Source organism: Tribolium castaneum, chromosome 5, assembly GCF_031307605.1.
Source record: "Tribolium castaneum strain GA2 chromosome 5, icTriCast1.1, whole genome shotgun sequence".
Classification (NCBI taxonomy): Eukaryota; Metazoa; Arthropoda; class Insecta; order Coleoptera; family Tenebrionidae; genus Tribolium; species Tribolium castaneum.
The window spans coordinates 13,355,634-13,376,061 of record NC_087398.1 but is presented as its reverse complement, the minus strand read 5'-3'; the positions used below and the strand labels follow the sequence as shown (position 1 = coordinate 13,376,061).

General features: G+C 30.8%; 1 protein-coding gene across 4 annotated transcripts in view; it reads right to left on the bottom strand.

Annotated features, from left to right (window-relative positions):
- Window positions 1–20,428, bottom strand: part of LOC659486 (uncharacterized protein) — a 169,227-nt gene that overhangs the window by 98,388 nt on the left and 50,411 nt on the right. For all 4 annotated transcript variants that reach the window (XM_015979961.2, XM_064357139.1, XM_015979960.2 and 1 more), the window contains one exon: window positions 8,362–8,466. In XM_015979961.2, the coding sequence (XP_015835447.1) occupies window positions 8,362–8,466 (105 nt within the window). The remainder of the gene's footprint in view (window positions 1–8,361; window positions 8,467–20,428) is intronic.

Genomic DNA, 20,428 nt, shown 5'->3' with positions numbered 1-20,428 from the left:
TTTCCTCCTTTCTTTTATCGAAACGAGCCGCTCAGTTTTTATTTGTTGATCTTTATTACCTGTTAAAATTAACACACGTATTTTTGATGCACCCTGTATTCGAGAAACTACCTAGAAAGATTAATGTCACATGAGAAGAACTTAGACTAAAAGAATGACACATGTGGTAAAAAAGTGAGTTTAACAAAAGGTTAGTAAGATGCTGACGGGCAGGGCAAGCTGATTAATTAAATTTTAGTCCACTAACAAGTACTAACATGCACAATATACAAAGTTAACTATCTAAAAAAGCGTTAAAATTTTGAGGCGTGTAAAAAACTTCTACATTTGAGCTTCACAAATTTTAAAAATTTTCTCTGAAGAGGCTTCGGGCTATTTCGATCTTATAAGTGCACCATTTTTAAGGCATTTTCGTTAGTGAATTCTTTATAGTTGCAAATGATGAATCCTAAAAATGTTAAGCTAGAAGAAACCATCGAAGATATGTAATGAACAAAGCGCAAAGTGGAATCAGAAATGACTCCTACAGTTTTAAAATACTTACAGTTTTATAATCAAAGCTAATCGGTGTTGTTTTACGGGTAAAAAACAAAATTTTACATTTGGAGATGTTAAATAATAATAATTAGTTTTGTCCACACCAATGTAACAATTTGACTACATCATTGTGACGTTTAAGGCAGTCAGAAATATTTTCATTAGAGGAATAAATTTTTTAAGTAATCGGCATAAGAGTGGCTATGCGGTGGCTTGTCCAATTTGAGACATTCAAGTGTTCACAAAAAATTGTTGATAAATAATAAAAACGAAATGGACCAATATTTGATTAAAGAACACATAACGTGGAACAAAAATGGGTTGATTAAAAGCTATTTGTAAATACAAGTATAACATCAAACTGTCTTCCTTAGTCTAGTATAATAGATAAACATTGAGTAAAACAGACCAAGTTGGACCTAATAGATTAGTAAATAGTAAATTAGTAACTTAGTAAATAGACTTCGAAAAAGTTTTGTAGGATAGATATCAACCTGTAGTTATTAATCTGAGACGAAAACTTCCAAAAACCGGAATAAATAATTCCAATTTCCAGGAGTCTGGAAAAATTAATGATTTATGAATCAGATTAAAGATTATTTCAAGAGGTTCAGCAAATACATGTGAGCAATTTTTATTCATGAACCTTGGTATGAGGTCGCTCTTCCACTTGTCAGTTTGTTAAGCAACTTTTTTGTTGCAAGTAAAATATCTTGACCCCAAAAGTTTTCAATAAATAACAAAATATAATATAATGTAGCAATTTCATATTACAGTTAAGTGTATGAGTCTTGTTACTTAACTTGTGAATAAACTTCCAAAAGTCTTCAGGGTTTTACGTAAGAAAACTTCGTACCTTGTGCAGATATATTCAGCATAATAAACAATAATTTTGTTTTTAATAAGTTTGCGTAAATTTCCATATAATCTAAAAGATCAGAAAGTCAGCGATATTTTATATATTTGTGCCAATAGTTACTTTTAAGTTTAATATTTTTAATTAGCATAGGAGAGTACAGTCGCGATAAAAAAGAATGACACCCCTACAAACGAGCTGGGTAGTTAAAGTCCGACTAAAATCTGTTAGGTCATAAATTTTAACAAACTGTCCAGCTAGTTTACACGCAATATCCAGCCACTTTAAAAACTAGCCAAACGTACAGCTTGCACGACAAATAATAGCACAAATTTGAGAGCAGAGCGGGTCGACCCGATGGTAATGACAGCAGAGCCGATATTCGGCAGTTGTTGAGTTTCCGGCACTGGAAATAACTGGGTGAAAGCTAGAAGGTTGTGAAAAATGGTAATATTTTGCTCAAAATATAAAAAACTTTGACCATTTAACTTGAATTGTTTAGCAAAAGGAATAAAATCATTAATTTTTGAGTTGAAAAGTCTCACAGAATACATCGTTAAAAACAAAAGTTGGCCTGGTTCTAGATTTTTGTCCAAAGTCAACAGTTTACACAAAACTGCGTTTATTAATGTATTTATTAATAAATTTATTAATTGACGTAGAAGTTAAGAGTATTGATAAAAATTTTCTCAAAAAATTAATTCAAGCGTTTTCGCATGCCATCCGCATTTAAGTTAATTCAGAATTAAATTAATAGTGAATTAAAAATTGATTGCAATTAAATCTGACGTTGAGCGTCAATTTATTTCAATAATTTCAAGCAAATAATTGTATCACATCGAAAAGATTTATGGATGCGGTTTTAGGATTGTCATTCTTTTTGATCGTGACTGTACCAGCAACGAAAATAATTAAGCTTTCTATTGGTTTTCTTCTAACTGGAACAAAGCGGTCTAGGACATTGTGTAAAATTTAGCAAAATTCATCACGTTTACATCATGTCAGGCATTTAGAACAGACCAATTCGTTTCCAAAAGTGCTTTATACAGAATCACCAATTTCGAAATAAAAATATTTAAGTTTATGTTGGAAATCAAGCGTACGCCACTGATGTGCTCCCAAGTAGTAATAGCACAGTTAGTAGAAAGTATGATATGCATTTGATGACAATGTACTTGATCAGTGCAACAATAATCACTGTGTATTACCGATGTTCATGATAAAAACGAGCACATTTTGTTCTAATACAAATAATTTAAACTCATGAGCGCCGTAAATGGCACAGATTAAGAAGATTTCTAAATAAGAGCGTAAATGTGCTGCAAATCGTTTCTACTTTTCCTTGGAAAGCTGTGATGAAATTGTGTCGGCCTGTTTAAGAATCACCCTGTATAAACCCAAGTAATCAGCTTTTTTAAAGTTATACCACTTGGTTTCATTATTGTTTATCAACAAGGTTTTTATTTAGTAGGACACTTGCAGGAGGAAAGAGATTCAAAAAACAAACAAAAATGTTGTGAGTCTTCAGATACGAAAAAAAATTCTTCATTGTTAGTAGAAAAAGTAAGCGGCTTTTATGGTTAGTAATTACGTTGCATTAATAAAAGTTTGTGCAATAAAAAAGTTAACCATTCCTTGAGTACGAAAATCTAGAACATAGTTCAAATTGTTAGTATTAATAAACTTTGGCATAAACTCTCCCAAAACAATAACATTCTGTTTGCCGAGTAAATATGTATCAAAAAGTAAATCAAAACCCAAATTATTAACGTCGGGGCTTACGTAGGTAAATTATTATAAACAAAAATCACAAAATAGAACAATGTATGTTTCATTTCATTATTAAGACTGAACTCAACCATAGAGCAAATAGGAAACACCGCTACCCTTAGATTTAATACTTAACACAAATTTTCTGTCATAGTGAAAAGTTCCAAAATCTCCGCTAAAAAGCTCACTGTTGGCAATTGTAAATATTTTGTCTTTGGTTTTCTTCAATTTGATTATTTTTTTCGAAACTACAAAATAGTGCATGTGTAAAAATTGGTGGATGCGCCGGGAAAAATTTTTGTGTCGTTTTTGATGCTTCATTAGCCCTAAAATCCACACACGAGCGATTTGTTTCCAATTCGAAAATGTTTAAACCACACTTACTAAATCGGTATTTAATTAAGATCAAAGCGATTCGACAGTAAGCAATGAGACAAATCGAAGTCCATAAGCAGTGCTTCAGGAGCAGACACTGTCACGAAACATTCGAATCCAGAGAAGCGTCAGTAAAAGCTCTTGCATTAATTACCACAAACGACAGGTAACTGCGCGAAACTCTATCCAATAATTGTCATCAATCAATTACAGACGTGATGTGACGTGGGTGAATATTCCACGCAAAATGTTTTACCTCATGTGATAATAATGACATTAGGACACCTGCCGTAATTTTAAAAGCGGACGAAAAAAGAACCGCCAACACGGAATCATAATTATAAGGTTGGCAGTGCTAAATGGACAGAGGCGAGCCACATTTATTAACCAACTGGAGAAGAGAAAAAAATTGTTTTATATTCTCTCCACGTCAAGTTCGATTCAAATGTGATTTATACAATCACTCGATCAAAACCATTCCACGAAAAACTTCGTTTCGATTGAATTAAATTCCGTCTCAGGATTGAATGTCCAGAATATTACATATCTCCTGTGTTGGAATATGCGCTCCAAGTGTTCCAGTATACTTGTAAAAGTCAAGCATCTTCTCTCAAATCTTCGAAAGATCGATAGAAAAAGCGGTATTGTGCAAATACTTATGAAAGATTTATTGTGTGTTAAGCTGAGTGTATAGATACTCGAACTGCTTGATGACATGTAAGTGGATAAACAGTGACGAACTACATATTTGCCAAGTGCGTGAGGGTACGTGCTCAAGTGTGGAATCAAACGACAAACAGAAAGACTCTGTTTGCAATTTAAACTAGACACTTTACCCAAATTTGGCAAACAGTTAACTGTTATCGAATTCCTACCTACGACCGATACTGTGTGAAATTTGAACCCAAAACTTGCCAGCTTTTTGTTATTAAAAACTTTTATTCAACTTGCGCTGTTGTCGTGTTGTCTGTCTGTCTGTCTGTTTCATATTTTCCGAGCCAAATTTGTGAGGGTTCCTGTTGTCTAAATGAATTGAAATTTGACACACTTACGTAATCTGTGTGACAATACAATTCTATACAGTTTATTACCCCCTAAAAGGGTTTAATGGTGTTTTAAAGTTTGAGGTTATGTTCACAAAGGTGTTTAATTTGTAACTAACATACACGTTATGTTATCGTTAAAAATAAAGAACCCCTCTGGATTTATCAAAAATTTAATGAAAGAAACATAATTTTTATCCAAATTGTAGCCAGGTCTGCACCACATTCAATGTTCTTCACATAAGGTCCTTATTAAACGTGGGATTACATGATGCAATTATTGCTTTCCCTTCACTTACTGGATTCTGTCGTCACCACTGATAAGTCAAACCCATACATAGTATTGTGTGGGAAAATTTTAATGTTTTAGTTACACGTTGTAAGGAAAAATTAAATCTTTTTTCACTTTTAACCGACTTCAAATTCTGACAAAAAACACTATAACCATGGAAAACTGCATAAACAAAGCCAAAATTATTTACCACCACATACTTTTAAAATGACTTTATTTAAGTAATAATTTAACACGCAAAATTTAAATAAAAAATAAAAAAACAAGTTTTTATTCATTGACACTGTAAAAGTATATGGTTTTTCTCTTGTCAGAAGGTGTTGACAACTGGTTGACATTTCTTAATATGAAACGTCAGATTATTTTTAACAGATATAAAGCAATTTAAGATCTTGTTAAGTCTAATTCGAAAAATAAAATGTTGTATTCAACTCGTTTTCATGTAAATCGGTTCATTTATTTCACCTCGTGGATGATAAACCACTCGTTTTCACTCGTGGTTTAATATTCTACTCGTGAAATAAAGCATCCGATTTATACTCAGACTCGTTAAATAAATAACTATTGTTTAAAAAATACGCCAAAAAGTGACAAATATGTTTATTCTTCGAACTGTCAAAATTTACGGTTTTTTGCCTGTGTAAGAAAGTTTTGACCACCGTTTGACATTTCTCATTATAAAATGTCAGAATATTTTTAACAGATTTAAAGCAATTTTAAGCCTTGTTGTGTCTAATTTGAAGAATAAAATGTTGTATTCAACTCGTGTGAGTCGGTTCATTTATTTCACCTCGTGAATAATAAACCACTCGTTTTTACTCGCGGTTCCACTCGTGAAATAAAGCGTCCGATTTACACTAGTTAAATAAATAACTATTTTCAATCACAGGTACTCAACTCGTTTTCGTATAAATCGGTTTATTTATTTTACCTCTTGGATAATAAACCACTCGTTTTCACTCGTGGTTTAATATTCTACTCGTGAAATAAAGCGTCCGATTTACACTTAAACTCGTTTAATAAATAACTATTATTTAAAAAATGCGCTAAAAAGTAAAAAATATGTTTATTCTTTGATACTGTCAAAATTTACGGTTTTTCTTCGGTGTAAGAAAGTTTTGACAATAGTTTGACATATCTCAATATGAAACGTCAAAATATTTTTAACAAATTTAAAGCAATTTTAAGCCTTGTTGAGTCTAATTTGAAGAATAAAATGTTGTATTCAACTCGTGTGAGTCGGTTCATTTATTTCACCTCGTGAATAATAAACCACTCGTTTTTACTCGCGGTTCCACTCGTGAAATAAAGCGTCCGATTTACACTAGTTAAATAAATAACTATTTTCAATCACAGGAGAATATTTTTTCTTACAAGATAAAGTTCTAAAATTGATAAAAGCTTTGGGAGTAGTCAACTGAACAAAGTAATCCTGTCATGCCGTAGTGTTATAACTCCTAAAGCTTTTATAAATTTTAGAATTGTAACCTGTATTTTGAACTTTTTAGTGTATTTTTTAAATGAAAGCTTTTTTACAAAAACATTTTGTATACAGTGTGTTTCACATAATTTTACGAGACCTCCGCCTGTAAAATGCAGTATCAACACAACACTTAATACATATTCCGATATAAACTCGATTACAATTATGAACAATTGGATAGTCCTCTCTAGTTTGTTCACCCCTTCAAAAAACTGCAACATTTTTAGTTAGCTAATAATTAGGATAGAGATACTAGAATTATATTATTTATGCCGTCTCTACTTAGAACAAATAAAAATTGTTTCTGAAAAAAAAATTATGACTATTAATGAGACAATGATTAGTTTGACAACTACTGTCATAGGTTTCTAAAAATTAACTAATTAAATGTGTATTTTTGTATCTAGTGTTTTGTGACTTTTGTATGTATATTTGGGTGCGAACATTAGGCGTAGGACCCGTAAAGTTATGTGAGGCACCATGTATTTTTTATTACAAAAAAATTTGCAAATATTGCATTCAGAGTACTATTTGCTTTAATAACGCCTACTTACCTTTTGAAAAATGTTTCTCTTTCACCACACATTCTGTTCCGTCGTATTCAAATATTAGCTTCAAAGGATTGAAAGGAAACGAAAGACTGGTAAAAATATTCTTTCAGTAATAAATCGGAATCTTTCAATCGCATGTTAAAACAATTTTGGTAAGTAATACTTGAACTAAATTACACTTATGCTGTACTTAAGGCAGCCGCAAACGTGCGAAAACCAGTAGCGCGATATTGCTAATTAGTTAAAGCAAAGTTACGGCTTCACCGAATTGTACTAGTTTTACAACAATTAATCTGAAAGCTTCGTCAAAGTTCAGAGAGAACCGTTCCACCTGTGCCCCGGAAGAAGATTTTTAAGCTTGATTAGTAATTAAGCTTCTTCACAGTGAATAGAAGATTCCTGAAGCTAAATTAATTCAGCAACAATGGGCTAAGTCCTCAACTATTCCACTCAGTGCATTGATTGCCGTATATCAATGTATGAGAGCCATTCGAGGTCAAACAATTGCTTCGAATCGCAAGCTTTTATTATATTAGCTTGTATGGGAATTTTGCGTGTGTTCAGCAGGACCGCGATGTAAATCATAGCAGGAACTCTATCATGAACGAGCTGCACGAAACCGAATGCGTATCAAGTGGAAGTAGACACCAGCAAAGAACAACGTTTCCAATCTCCTTCGCAAACAAGAACTCCAAAGTACACCAACAGCGAATCCAACAATAACATTCCGGTTAAGGCAAATTTATGAAAACCTTGTAAAGAAATAAATTAAGCACGAAGTTGAGGCGAAATTAGCTGCGATAAATTCTCCGTAATAACTATTGAAACTACAATTAGACTTCCTCCGCTCAAATGTCAACAACTAAACAGCTTGTTTTCAACGCATGTTAATACCTGAAGTTTCAAGTTTCTGGAGGAGTTACTGGCTGTGACAGTTTAGCAACTGGTGCGGCACATTTAGAAGCCGGAGATAATGATATTACTTATCGCTGACAAATTTAATCTTTAAATCACCACCTGGCTTGTTATAGTTTTATTGCTGTAAAGAGATTCCATTTTACGTAAAAAAATCCAACTTTGCGGCGAGATATTTAAATTTACGTCCATACATATTGTAGGTAAAAGTATCATAAAACTTTACTTCACTTGCTTCAATATTAGACAATATTACACTTTTATTATAATTTGATGGCAATTTCTCTGCGATAAAACTCAGAGGTCGCCACACAAAGCATAAAGTTAATGCTGAAACGGATTTTAATAATAACAAAGCAGAATTAAATTAAATTTGGTTTGGTTGTACAAAAAATTGCGGGTTTTTAGTTTTTATTTTCCAAATGCAAATCGGTACGTAGTGAACAGCGGCCTAGTAAAGCCATTGTGAGTCGCTCTTTAACAATAATTCGAACATTATTGTTTGCTCAATCGAGTATGTCAACTTGGAGAACTCTTACCGGATCCCTTCGTCGATTATCCCTCAGACTGAGTCTCTGCTTCCAATCCCGTTTCTGCGAAGAGTCTGTACTGAGTGATCTCAACATCGGATTCGACTGCATCATCTGTGAAAAAACGAGACAATCAATTTGAAAATAAAAGCTCAAGTTATGCAAAAATTACGTTTGCATTTAGCTTCAAGTTAAAAAACGTGACTGTGAATTTCCAGATTAAAGCGAAATGATTACATAGTTTACTCTGCACTTCTCAAATGAGGAAATTTTAAATTGAAAATGAGAAGACGTTCCAGGCTTAGATACCCAAAGCATCAATCACTGCATGAATGGCAAGCCCATCTATATCATTTTGCGTCAAACAGGGAGAAAATTGATTTGGAATTTCTCAACTATCCGATATGAAACAAAAAATTAACTACAACCTAGTTGTTATTAAACGGAATAGTTTACCACTCGTTTGTGGTAATTCATTGCTTTTAATTTCACCCGCTCAACTAATTACGGATATCTAAAGGTTAGGATACGAAACGACGTACAAATAAAACGTCCCTGTTCCCAGTAGTTCCGTTAATGTCGCCAGAGGGCACAGTTATCCCAATACCGACTAAGTTTTTAGAGCAATTAATTTAAAAAAAAAATGGTTGTATTTGTATAACGGTTAACACATAGCAAACAAACAAAAATATAGGCAAATAGAGCATTACATTTTCAGCAGTAGGAAATAAAAATAATATAAGTATTTTATCGCAATTTATACTTAAAAAAATTTCAAACTTTTACCAATTTGCACTGTGCCACGTATTTTTCAAAAACCTGCGAATACGGTTACAGATAAAAGAAATACATTGGGAAATAAGTTGTAGAGAATTAAATTTCCTACACAAAAGTCCGTAAAACCTTATCCCTATCTTCAACTATTTAGGCCCCAAAGTCGTTCAAAGACGTTCAAGCGCCGGATTTGTTTATTTTATCGCTGATTAAGTATTGAAAATTTAATTTATAGCCAAGCCGTTGAAGATAAAAATATAGTGTCGCAGACTTTTTTGTAGGGAATTTAATTCTCTATAAATTTGCTCATTACACTTTCTTTATCTCCAACCGTATTCTCTGCGTTCGTAAAAATACCAGCTGAAAAGCAAATTCATAATTCTAAGAAATAATTCTTTGCGCACCATAGAATATTTATCAAAACGCTGTAAATACAGTTGAAAATAAAAAAGTGTGAAAGTGAAAAAAGTCCGCGATTTTATATTTCTGTCTTTTGTGATTTAGGTTTAAATTAATTTTCTGTTACTTAAACCACCGGTAAAATAAAACAAATCCATCGCTTGAGCGTCTTTGGAGCCTAAACCCTTTTAGGTAGAGATATGGTCTTGCGGACTCTTTTAAAGAAAACTAAATTTTCTACAGTTTTTTTCCTAATATATTTTACTTGTATGTTTCACCGTATTCGCAGCGTATTGAAAAATACGAAACAAAACGCAAATTTTAAATAATTGTTTTCTTATGTATCTCATGAAAAATATAGTTGCACAACATTTCGCATTTTTATCCAAGTGTTAAGTGAATTGGTTGAGTTTAAATCAATTTAAAACGATTTGGGTACAGAAAATCCAGCCATTTTGTATCTCATTTCGTCTCCTACCTTATAGTCTTTCGTAGTCTCAATTAAGGCAAGAAATTTTATAAAAAATATTACAAAGAATACAGATATATCAATATTATTAATAAATCGATCGATCGATAAACATCGATATACCGATAAATATCGATATTACTAAATGCCGATAAATATAATATCGTTTTTGTATAATTAGGAGCTAAATTCATGATTAAATTGATTTAATTTAAACACGTCGATTGTTGTTTTTAAATTAACATCTTTTCTTTTAATAGTAAAACTGTGTTGGATTAGTCCTCGTTTTTTGAACTAAAAAGTAAAAAAAAAGATCTATTCTCATTTTTTGTACAAATGTTGAATAGAAACTGAAAAATGTAATAAAAACCAAACACAATTGAGAATTGCAAACTCAAAAAATTGAGGATGACAAATGACGTTTGCAAAAATATTAGCTACATACCTATAAGTACAAAACTTTATGATCTCTCTGTATAAATTAGACAAATATTTATCTAAAAAAACAAGTATTTTAGATATATCGATAAAAAAATATATCGTTATTTCTATATATCGCTGTTAATCGATAATTTTAGTGTATCTGTCGTAGGCTAATTGTAAAATTAGGCGTATTATAAAAAGCCTAGTCATATTGTAAACGACTGGGCAAATTGTAAATGAATGAATAAATGTCAAGTTTTTATAATGCCACTGAAAATTTTAGGCGTATTATAAAACGCCTAACCAGTTTTCTTCTTAATGTAAAATGGTTTTTAATGGTCCCCACTTAGAAAATGACTGATGACATTTAGTAGTTTTGTAAAAGAATGAAAAAAATTATCAAATATTTTATAAAATTCCACCTTCTAGTGTAATTAGGTAGTAATTAGGTAGGAAATAAGAAAATAATAAAATTGCACAAATTTAAATGTGTTTGGCGGCAAAAATCCTTTTATATCTTAAGAACTGTAAACATTCTGATAAGGCAAGTTGTTATTTTCACTTATTTTGAGTTCTACTATCACTGCTATCAAGCTATCACCCTCTGAAACACCTATTGTCACAACTATCAATTCACCCTGAATATTTTAATTTTGAAGTAATTTTTTTTTCTTACTTATTAGTTATCACCGGAAATTTTTTGTATTTTTTGATAATACAAACCTTTATTAATGATGGTATTGATTTCTGTGTCTTCTAGTAATTTAAAACGATAATTTATAAAATAAATTTAATGTTAAAAGCATAAATTTCATTAGTACTGACTTGCGCATTATAATACGCCTAAATAATTAAGGTTCGATTCAGTCGTATTGTAAAAGAACCATAGGTATTTTACAATAACACGAAAACTAGTTAGGCGTTTTATAATACGCCTAAAATTTTCAATCGCATTATAAAAACCCGACATTTATTCAATCATTTACAATTTGCCCAGTCGTTTACAATATGACTAGGCTTTTTATAATACGCCTAATTTTACAATTAGCCTACGACATATCGATTATACAATGTGTTTTTAAATGATTATCATCTAGTTAACTTTGAAATTGGTTTACATGTAAAAAAATTTGTGTCGCTCTGCTTAACTGAATTCTCTATCAATAAATGTCAAAACTGTCAGTTGTAAAATTCACAAATTGTCAATTAATTAATTTTTAAAACTTCGTTAAAATCCAACTAAACTATAACACTGTGCAAGAATACACTTTTATTGTCGAAGCTTATTTCCGAATTAGGAACTTAATAAATAGAGAATGGTAATATTCGGTGTCTAAATGCCTGTCATTATTCTATAAAGCGGCATTTCTGATTTCATAGACGACTAGATGAGAATCATTTAAAAACACATTGTAGATATTTAAATATTAATATCGCTCACCCCTAGTCTCAATAAAGCTTGTTTAAAATTCAATTTAAAACAATGTGTGGCGTCGAACATAAATTATAGATTCTTCCTAGTGCCACCTCCATTAGCAAATCCTTTAATACCTGTACCAGATCTCAAACTTTGTATGTATCTATGGATAAATTTATCAAGTTTCGAAGAGGTTCTAAAAATCTGGCTAAGATTTACTCACTTCAGCAGCGTTGTTGGCTGAATTATTGAACGATATGGCTTAAAAAAGATAAACATGACTCGAAATATTCTATTTTAACGGAATACGAAAAGAAATTTTTATGATCCTGAAAACACAGAGGATTTTGTGAATAACCAAATTATCGTCAGGTTGCAATAAAAATGAGAAATGTGTGCTTGTTTTGAAACGGGTAAAGGTTTGTTTGACGTTGGCGCGTCTGAAATAAAGTTGAAATTAACTGGGATCAGATCTGCCAGTTTTTTTCAGCCGCTTTGTGATGTGCACGTCATGTACTTATTACTATGCAGTTCTGTCATCGTCCGCCCGTATGTTCCGCAATACCAGAAATTACCATTCGGGTAAACAGAATAATAAACAAATTCATTCTAAAATAGAGTATTTCGTCGAACCATCGTTTTTCTTTTGTGAAAACAGAAGCCCGAAAATCGTACCGATGCTTAAACGAAATTTATTAACCTTTTCAAATAAATATTTATCGGCAGGAAGTTACATTTGCAAATGTCTATTTTTATCAGGACACAATCCACAATATATGTGCGGTTCGCCTTCTTTTATTGTTTGGCCGATTCCGGTACTGGAATCCAGCAAAATTGTTTGTAAAGCAGAGTGCGGGTGAATAAATATTTAAATGGAGTTTGAAAGAAGCTCCTTTGAAATATGGAGTCATAAATAAGTGGCGCCACGATCATAATCTCGCCTTCGATTGGAAGCAAAAACAGACAAAAATCTAATTATTCGTTCTTTTGACAATTCACGCCTCTCTGAAATTACCTGACATCAATACAGGAGAAACTCTAATTCCTATATTGCAAAATTTCAAAGTTTCACATCTAATGATGCAGATTCCGGAACGAAACTCGAAACTCATTAGAGCCTCTTCATTAGAACAACTCCCAACCGGTTTGATAAAATTATGAACACCATGAGTCACAAAGTGGAATATCACAAGTTTGGGGACGACCAATCACCGCAAAGCGCATTAATTTGAGTGATATTGGACGCAACAATTACATGTATGTCCGAATCGAAAATTATGAAGGTAAATTACGGAGGTCTATATAACTTAGAACACGAAACGAGAAAGTTGAGCCCAAAAAATAGTACGGTATTTAGTTTATTTAAATCTAACCATTTCACTAACTACTTAGAAAAAATGCCGGAAATGTTGAGATCTGCATTCGACTAAAATTTTTATGAGAAAAATTTAAAAAATATTTAAAATTCAAAATTTGCGCCTTGTCTCGGATTTTTCAAAACGCTGCGAATACGTTTTAAGATACAAGAAAAATGTTTTAGAGAATTAAATTTCCTTTAAAAAAGTCAGCAAAACCACATCTTTATTTTCAGTGGTTTAGGCCCTAAATACGTTCATGCCACGGATTCGTTTCATTTTATCCCTAAACCGTTGAAGATAGAAATATGGTATCGCAAACTTTTTACAGTAAATTCAATTTTCTACAACTTTGCTCTTTACACTTTTTTGTATTTATAACCGTATTTCCAGCGTTTTGATAAACATGCGATAATGAGCAAAAAATTATCGCTTAGAATTATCAAATTGCTTTCAACTTGATATTTTTGCAAACGGAGCGAATACGGTTAAAGATACAAAAAAAATGAAGAAACAAAGTAGAGAATTAAATTTTCTACAAAAAAGTCTGTGACACTATATTTCTATCATCAGCAGTGTAGGTAAAATGAAACAAATCCATCGCTTGAGCGTCTTTAGACGACTTTGGACCCTAAATGATTGAAAATAGAGATAAGGTCTCTGGCATGTTTTTGCAAGAAATGTAATTCTCTACAACTTTCTATGTAACATTTTTCTTGTATCTGTAACGGTATTCACAGGGTTTTAAAAAATATGGGGCAGAGTACAAATTGGTAAAAGTTTAAAAAAACTATACAGGGTCGCTAAAATGTATGAATACAGCTAAATATTTCCAGAATGGTTTAACAGAGCACCTTAAAATTTGGGAAACAATTAAAAGAGTTTAATTTAAATTATTCTATTGTTTAAGTTTTTTTATAATTCTTAACCATTATTTGTTTTAACAATACAGGGCTAACTTGTTTTTTTTAATAGCACGAAAGGTCAAATGTCTCTTTAAAAAAGCATTTTTTCTGAATTTAGTAATGTGGCATATACTCACCTTTATTTTTATAAAAAATTTAAAAAAAAATTCAAAAATTTCATTCTGGATTTCTGGAAAAGCAAAGTTAAGTTAGCTTTGAAAATACTGTTATTAGCAATCTGTCACTTGTATCTTAGCCAAAAATTAAACTTTTGTGCAATAATGAGAACAGTGTTACACTTAACTGAAACTGATCGTATAACATTCTCGTTATGATCGGTTTTATGGCGACAGAAAGACAAGAAATCAAAAGAAATTATTTTAAACATTTTTTGTAGCATAAAAACCATGTATTTCGTGTTTTTATTGAAATTTGTTATTTTATTTTTTATATTAAAAGTGTTATCTTAACTACTGTTATTAACTTTCACTTACATATTTTTAGTTAAAGTTTAAGCGACAAAAAATTAACGATAGATAAATATAATATTTCCAAGCTTAACAACACTTTATATTTTTCAAAATTTTATAAGTTTGATATTTTGTTTTAGTTTTGATTAAAATAAAGTATAATGCATTTTTTATATAATCAACTCAGTGTTAAAATTCTGATAAAGACCCGACTATATCATCCTAAAAGTTCATGTCCAACCACTTTTGAAACCGGCTGTGTTCTGCATTTGACATTTTGAACAACAGATTTGACATTTTTTAAATTGGACGTCAGTGTTAATCGTTAATTCGTTAGTCTAAAGGTGGTCTAAAATAACTAAATGTGTTGTACGTGTTTTACATTCAAGACAACTTGAAAAATTTGGAAATTGAATTTGCCAGGTAAAATATTACACCAACCTTAATTAAAAAAAAAAAAACTATTTATGATAATGCCAACCTGACGGCTCTTAGACAGTTGATTATAAAAAAAATCGACAATATGTATGCATTACACCATAAAACTCAGAAAAAATGCTCTTCTTAAAAATTATAATTTTGATCCTTTTTGCCAATTAAAAAAATTACGTTAGCCTTGTATCCAAATAGCGATAGAAATTTTATAACCATCTAAAATCATGGAATTTATACAGGGTGAGTCAATAGTGAGTTATTTCTAAATTTCTATAAATGTGCAAACAATAATACCGATTCCAGCTGACGAGATCAGTAATCATTAGAAAAATTAAATTTAATCCAAGATTTGTCTTGACAGTTCTGCTAAAATTTTATTATAGATTATTATTATTTAAAAGTTAAAAATCAGCGATGAATCAGTTAACGTTTTTAAAAATCAAACAAATTTCCAAGTGGTAAGTGCAATTAGTATTTTTGGTTGCATCTTAGGACATGTCAGAAGTAACCCACTATTGACTCTGTATATTCTTAAGCATACACCAAACCTCTATGAGTTTTCATGAATAGCTTTTATAATATTTAAATGTATCCATACTTTTTAACGACCCTGTATAGATTATGTTTATGTCATATTTATTATTGAAAATTTAATGCTTTAACTGCCTGTATTTTTTTTGCTTTGTGCATTTAAATCATTGGTCAGAAAATTTACGGTAATGAAAGAACTTTACTGGTACGCTCTCTGGTGACATTAACAGAACTACCGAGAACGGGACCGTTTTATTTGTACGTCGTTTCGCATCCTACGTTTTAGATATCAAAACTCACTGGACTCATTTGGGGTTTGTTTTCATTTAATTTTGCAACATACTGTATAGCAATATTTACATTAGTACATTACAACTGCTTTAGCATGCATTACGCTATATTCTCTCTCGAATGCATGCATTAGAGAACATTTCCACTCAGTTACAAGCTGTAAATTTAATCTTATTATGAATAGAGAGCATGACGGCAATATCAAAGTTATATAGGAGAAAATATAAAAATGTGATGTCAAGTTTTTTACAAAAAAAGTGAACAAAACAATGGTGCAATATTTGCCAGCGAAAAACAAATTCCAGATCATAAATTCTGTTTTTCTTTATCTTTTCGCGTTTCACTAACTTTGAAAATGAATTCCAAAGTGATTGGAACAATAATACCCGATAGCCCTTATAACATCATCTTCGATCAGAATCCGACCAAATAATTGGAATATCAATCAACAATGCGTGGGAAAGATAAACCGAACTCATTGAATAACTTTGTAGATACCTATGGCTCAGTTAATTTCGGAGCGAATATATGCAGATAATTATTTAAACTAAACTTCCTCCTGCACCCAGACAGACAAACTTGTCCGTCAAAAGTAAATATTTAGTTCAGCAATTAGTTCATGATAAAGCAAAGTTTCAACAAAAATAAAACACTTATTTTATTAATACAGTTTGTCAGCACTGTCTTATTTATGGTTGGAAAACACTGATTAATTATGGTGTCGTTAGTCAAAGTTCGGTTATATTTATTACCGACAACAAAACCCTAAATTTATCCAACAGATTACTTTATGACAGGTTCTAAATAATTGTTCGTTTTCGTTGTTATGTATTTTGGCATTATTTATTAACTGAGTGCACTTGCCACAGGACTAGTTGCAGAATTTCTGAAAGCTTCCGTGTTGTGGAAGAGGAAAGTTTCAGGAGCAAGTTTTAAAAAAATAGCAGATAATCCAAATTGTTTCTTTATCCACATACTGGAAACCGCTGTCCTCAAACCAGCGAATGTAATGAATATTAAACGTATGGATTACAGTGCAATTTTATTCAATTTCATTTTGCGGAGCCGCCATTTCCCATTCATATCAATTTATCTGCCCGCTTTGAAATCTTATTGTATCCACGACAAACAAATTACTTTGGTCTCATTCCTCCTTTTGCAAATGATAACACGAATACAAACGCTCATTTCGAACCAAAACTAGAGGTTTTATCACAAGACTGGCAAATTGCAAAGGTGGATGTTTTAGATTAATTTAATTGTTTTGTGTTCCCACTTGAAACTTTAACCATTTATCTAACTTTGAACGACGGCACGGAGAATTTATTTCGAATGTCATGCGAACAAACCAAACTTCGACAAAAACAGTCACGAATTCGTACAAGCTTAAGCTAAGATCTTGCCGAAAACAATCTTTGATATAAAATGTATAAAATGTATAAATATTGTGAGGCTCAGTTTTTAGAATTAAATATGAACAAAACTCTTGTGGTACAATATAGAAATGGCCCAATGTCATCCAGTATCTATATTAAGCTTGGTACAAAATCTGTTCCGTTGGCCGATGAAGTAAAGTTTTTAGGCTTATACATCGATAAAGCTTTAAAATTTAACGCACATAGTAATTATGTATGTCGCAAACTAGCCAAATATTCAAACATTATTCGTAACTTGCGCACTAGTGTAAGTATAGATACTTTAAAAATGTTTTATTTTGCGTATGTATACTCTACTCTCTCGTATGGATTAATATTTTGGGGCTCTTCTACCAGTTCAAAAGAAGCCTTTGTGTTGCAAAAAAGAATCATACGATGCATGCTTTTCAAAAAACCACATGAGAGTTGTAAGCCCTTTTTTAAATCACTTGGAATTCTACCTCTAACATCAATGTATATCTACAGTCTCGCAGTATTTGTGAAAGAGAATGAGCATCTCTTTGAAAAAAATAAAGGCAAATATGATGTAAGTTACAATAAAGTTACAAGGTTCTGTAAAGACATCCGAATTCCAGAACATAACTCCTCTTTTTTTAAAAATGGTGTTCATTATAAGTCTGTTCAGATTTTCAGAAATTTGCCGCAGGACATTCGTTTGCTAAATTCGCTGACACAATTTAAATCTAAGTTAAAATCATATTTATTAGAGCATTGTTATTATAAACTTGATGATTTTGTTAAGTAACAAAGTTAACATGCTCGATATGACGGTGCCGATATCTCGGAAGAGATCAATGGCTGTACGAATTATTATTATTATTATTATTATTATTATTATTATATTTTAATAATAAGCCTATTTTAGCAAAAACACTACTTCTTCATATCAACACATTCAATCTATTTTTCCCCATGAATTTTTAAAAGAGTAGCACGTCAGATGGGAAATTGGATTTGTAGCGTAATCCAATACGACATCCTACGTGAAGAAAATAAAGCTCCTCATGCAAATGTTATATCATAAAAGTATAAATATACTTACAGCTTTGTGTCTAAGGTTACGGAAAGATATATGGCTGGGTGCGCGTTTTTTTTCTCCCAAAATCGAAAAAAACAAACAATTGCGGATAATAATGCTGTCAGAAACACGAGACCCTAATCACATACAAAAACAGAAAACATCAAATTGGTAACTGATATAACAGTATGGTGAAAGTGGGAGCAGCGAATAAATATCGATCTGCAAATGACAATTAATTTTGTTGCACCAATTAGCTTATTGTAATTTTTTTCTGACCTTAATAAATTGTAATTATTAAGCAAACGAGAAGTACGAGCTTTCGCATGTACAAACGCAATAAAGCAAGAAGTTGTGTTAACAAACAGTAAATAATTCCAAGTTCCTAAATAAATACTAATGAAAGTAAAAGGTCCATTTCATTACGAAATTCAGTGCGTTCCTGTATTTTCTTTGATCAAATTCGACTACGAAAGTTTAAAGTAAATAAAAAACCCCGTAAATTTAGGTAATTTGACGTGGCTCGATAAAAGCTCTTTATTTGTAAATAATAAAATTAAATCAATTTTCTCGAAACAACTGTTTTAAGAATTCAACGCAAATTTTTTAACGAATCTCGATAATATAGAAACGTCGGTATAAATGTGTAGAATAAACGTTGTTCCTTTAGCGCACCAGCAGGTTGTTGAGAAGCATGTTTAGATTTTGAGAAAAATTTTGAAACTATTTCAAAAGCCATTTAAACAATCTACAAACTGATTTTTTTAACTTCTTCAGTTAACACAGAATGATGAACAGTTATTTTTAAATTTATTATAAGTCTTTAGCATTTTTTTGAATTAAAAAAATTAAAATTCATCAAAAAATCAAAATTTGCACTAAATATTATTTCCTAGAAAATCGCTTTAATAATTTATTTTTTTTGCTGGTCAAATTATTCTTCGACTACGATTCTTAGATTGTTTTACTATTTATACCTTTATAACTAAACATTTCTCTACCATATATCACTAAGCGTCAATGTATAAACCTCTATGCCTCCAAAAATGGTGGATGCGCCGGGCAAAAACTATTTTCTTATATGTATAATAATTTCTTTATTTGTTACAAAGTTGAATTTTGAGAAGAAATCTATGTTTTAAAATCAAATTTTAAAATTCTATAATTTTCTTCACCATTTATAAAAATATTACATCTTTAGATGCAGTATGTAAATTTATTTGCTAACATACCTGTTGCAATGAGTAAACAAATTATCAATAAATAAATTATTAAAATCAGATTTAGCAAATGATATAACTCACTCAATTATGAATTTATTACTAATGACGTTAATACATTTTTTTTATTTAACAATAAATTACATTAAACAAAAAGATGGTCCACTTTCTTCAATGATAGCAGAAATATTTATGAATTTCATTAAAGATAAAGTACTTACATTATTAATAATGTAATAATAATTATTAATAATAATGTAAGTACATAATATAAGGTACTTATATTATTAATTTGGGATGGAAAAATAATTGAATTAGAGAATTTTAAAAAGTTTGTTAATAAACTAAATAATAAAATTTTTACAAAAGAAATAAAAAAATAAATAATATTAACTTATTAGATTTAACATTACAAAAAAAAATAGAGAATAAAATAGAGTTCAACATTTTTCATAAAGCCCCTCACACTTCACACATTCCAACGACAGATTCTAATCATTGTAATAGAAATAAACTAGCAAGCATTAGTAATTATATTCACAAATTATTCAATGTTAATATGTTGGTAAAGAATTTTGAGCACAGAATTAAAGGAGAAAATAGATTTTTACAGAATAGAGTAGATGAAATATAAAAAGAAATTGCAACAAAAAATGTCAAAAGCAAAAGCGAATCAAGAAATTAACTTTTGACTTGCAAAAATTTTTAGACATGTGAACATTAAGCTATTGAATAAAACTTTGACTGTAATAAATTTTAAAAACATTTAAGTCCAAAAAAAATTAACAAAAAATGTTACAATGCAAATTTGTGTTGTTTTAAATAAAACACCTTATATTTTGGATATACATGGCTGTTGATCATAATGTTGTTTGAAGTTCTTGAAATAATTGGATTTCATTGACAACAAAAACACTTTTTGGTAAATATAGA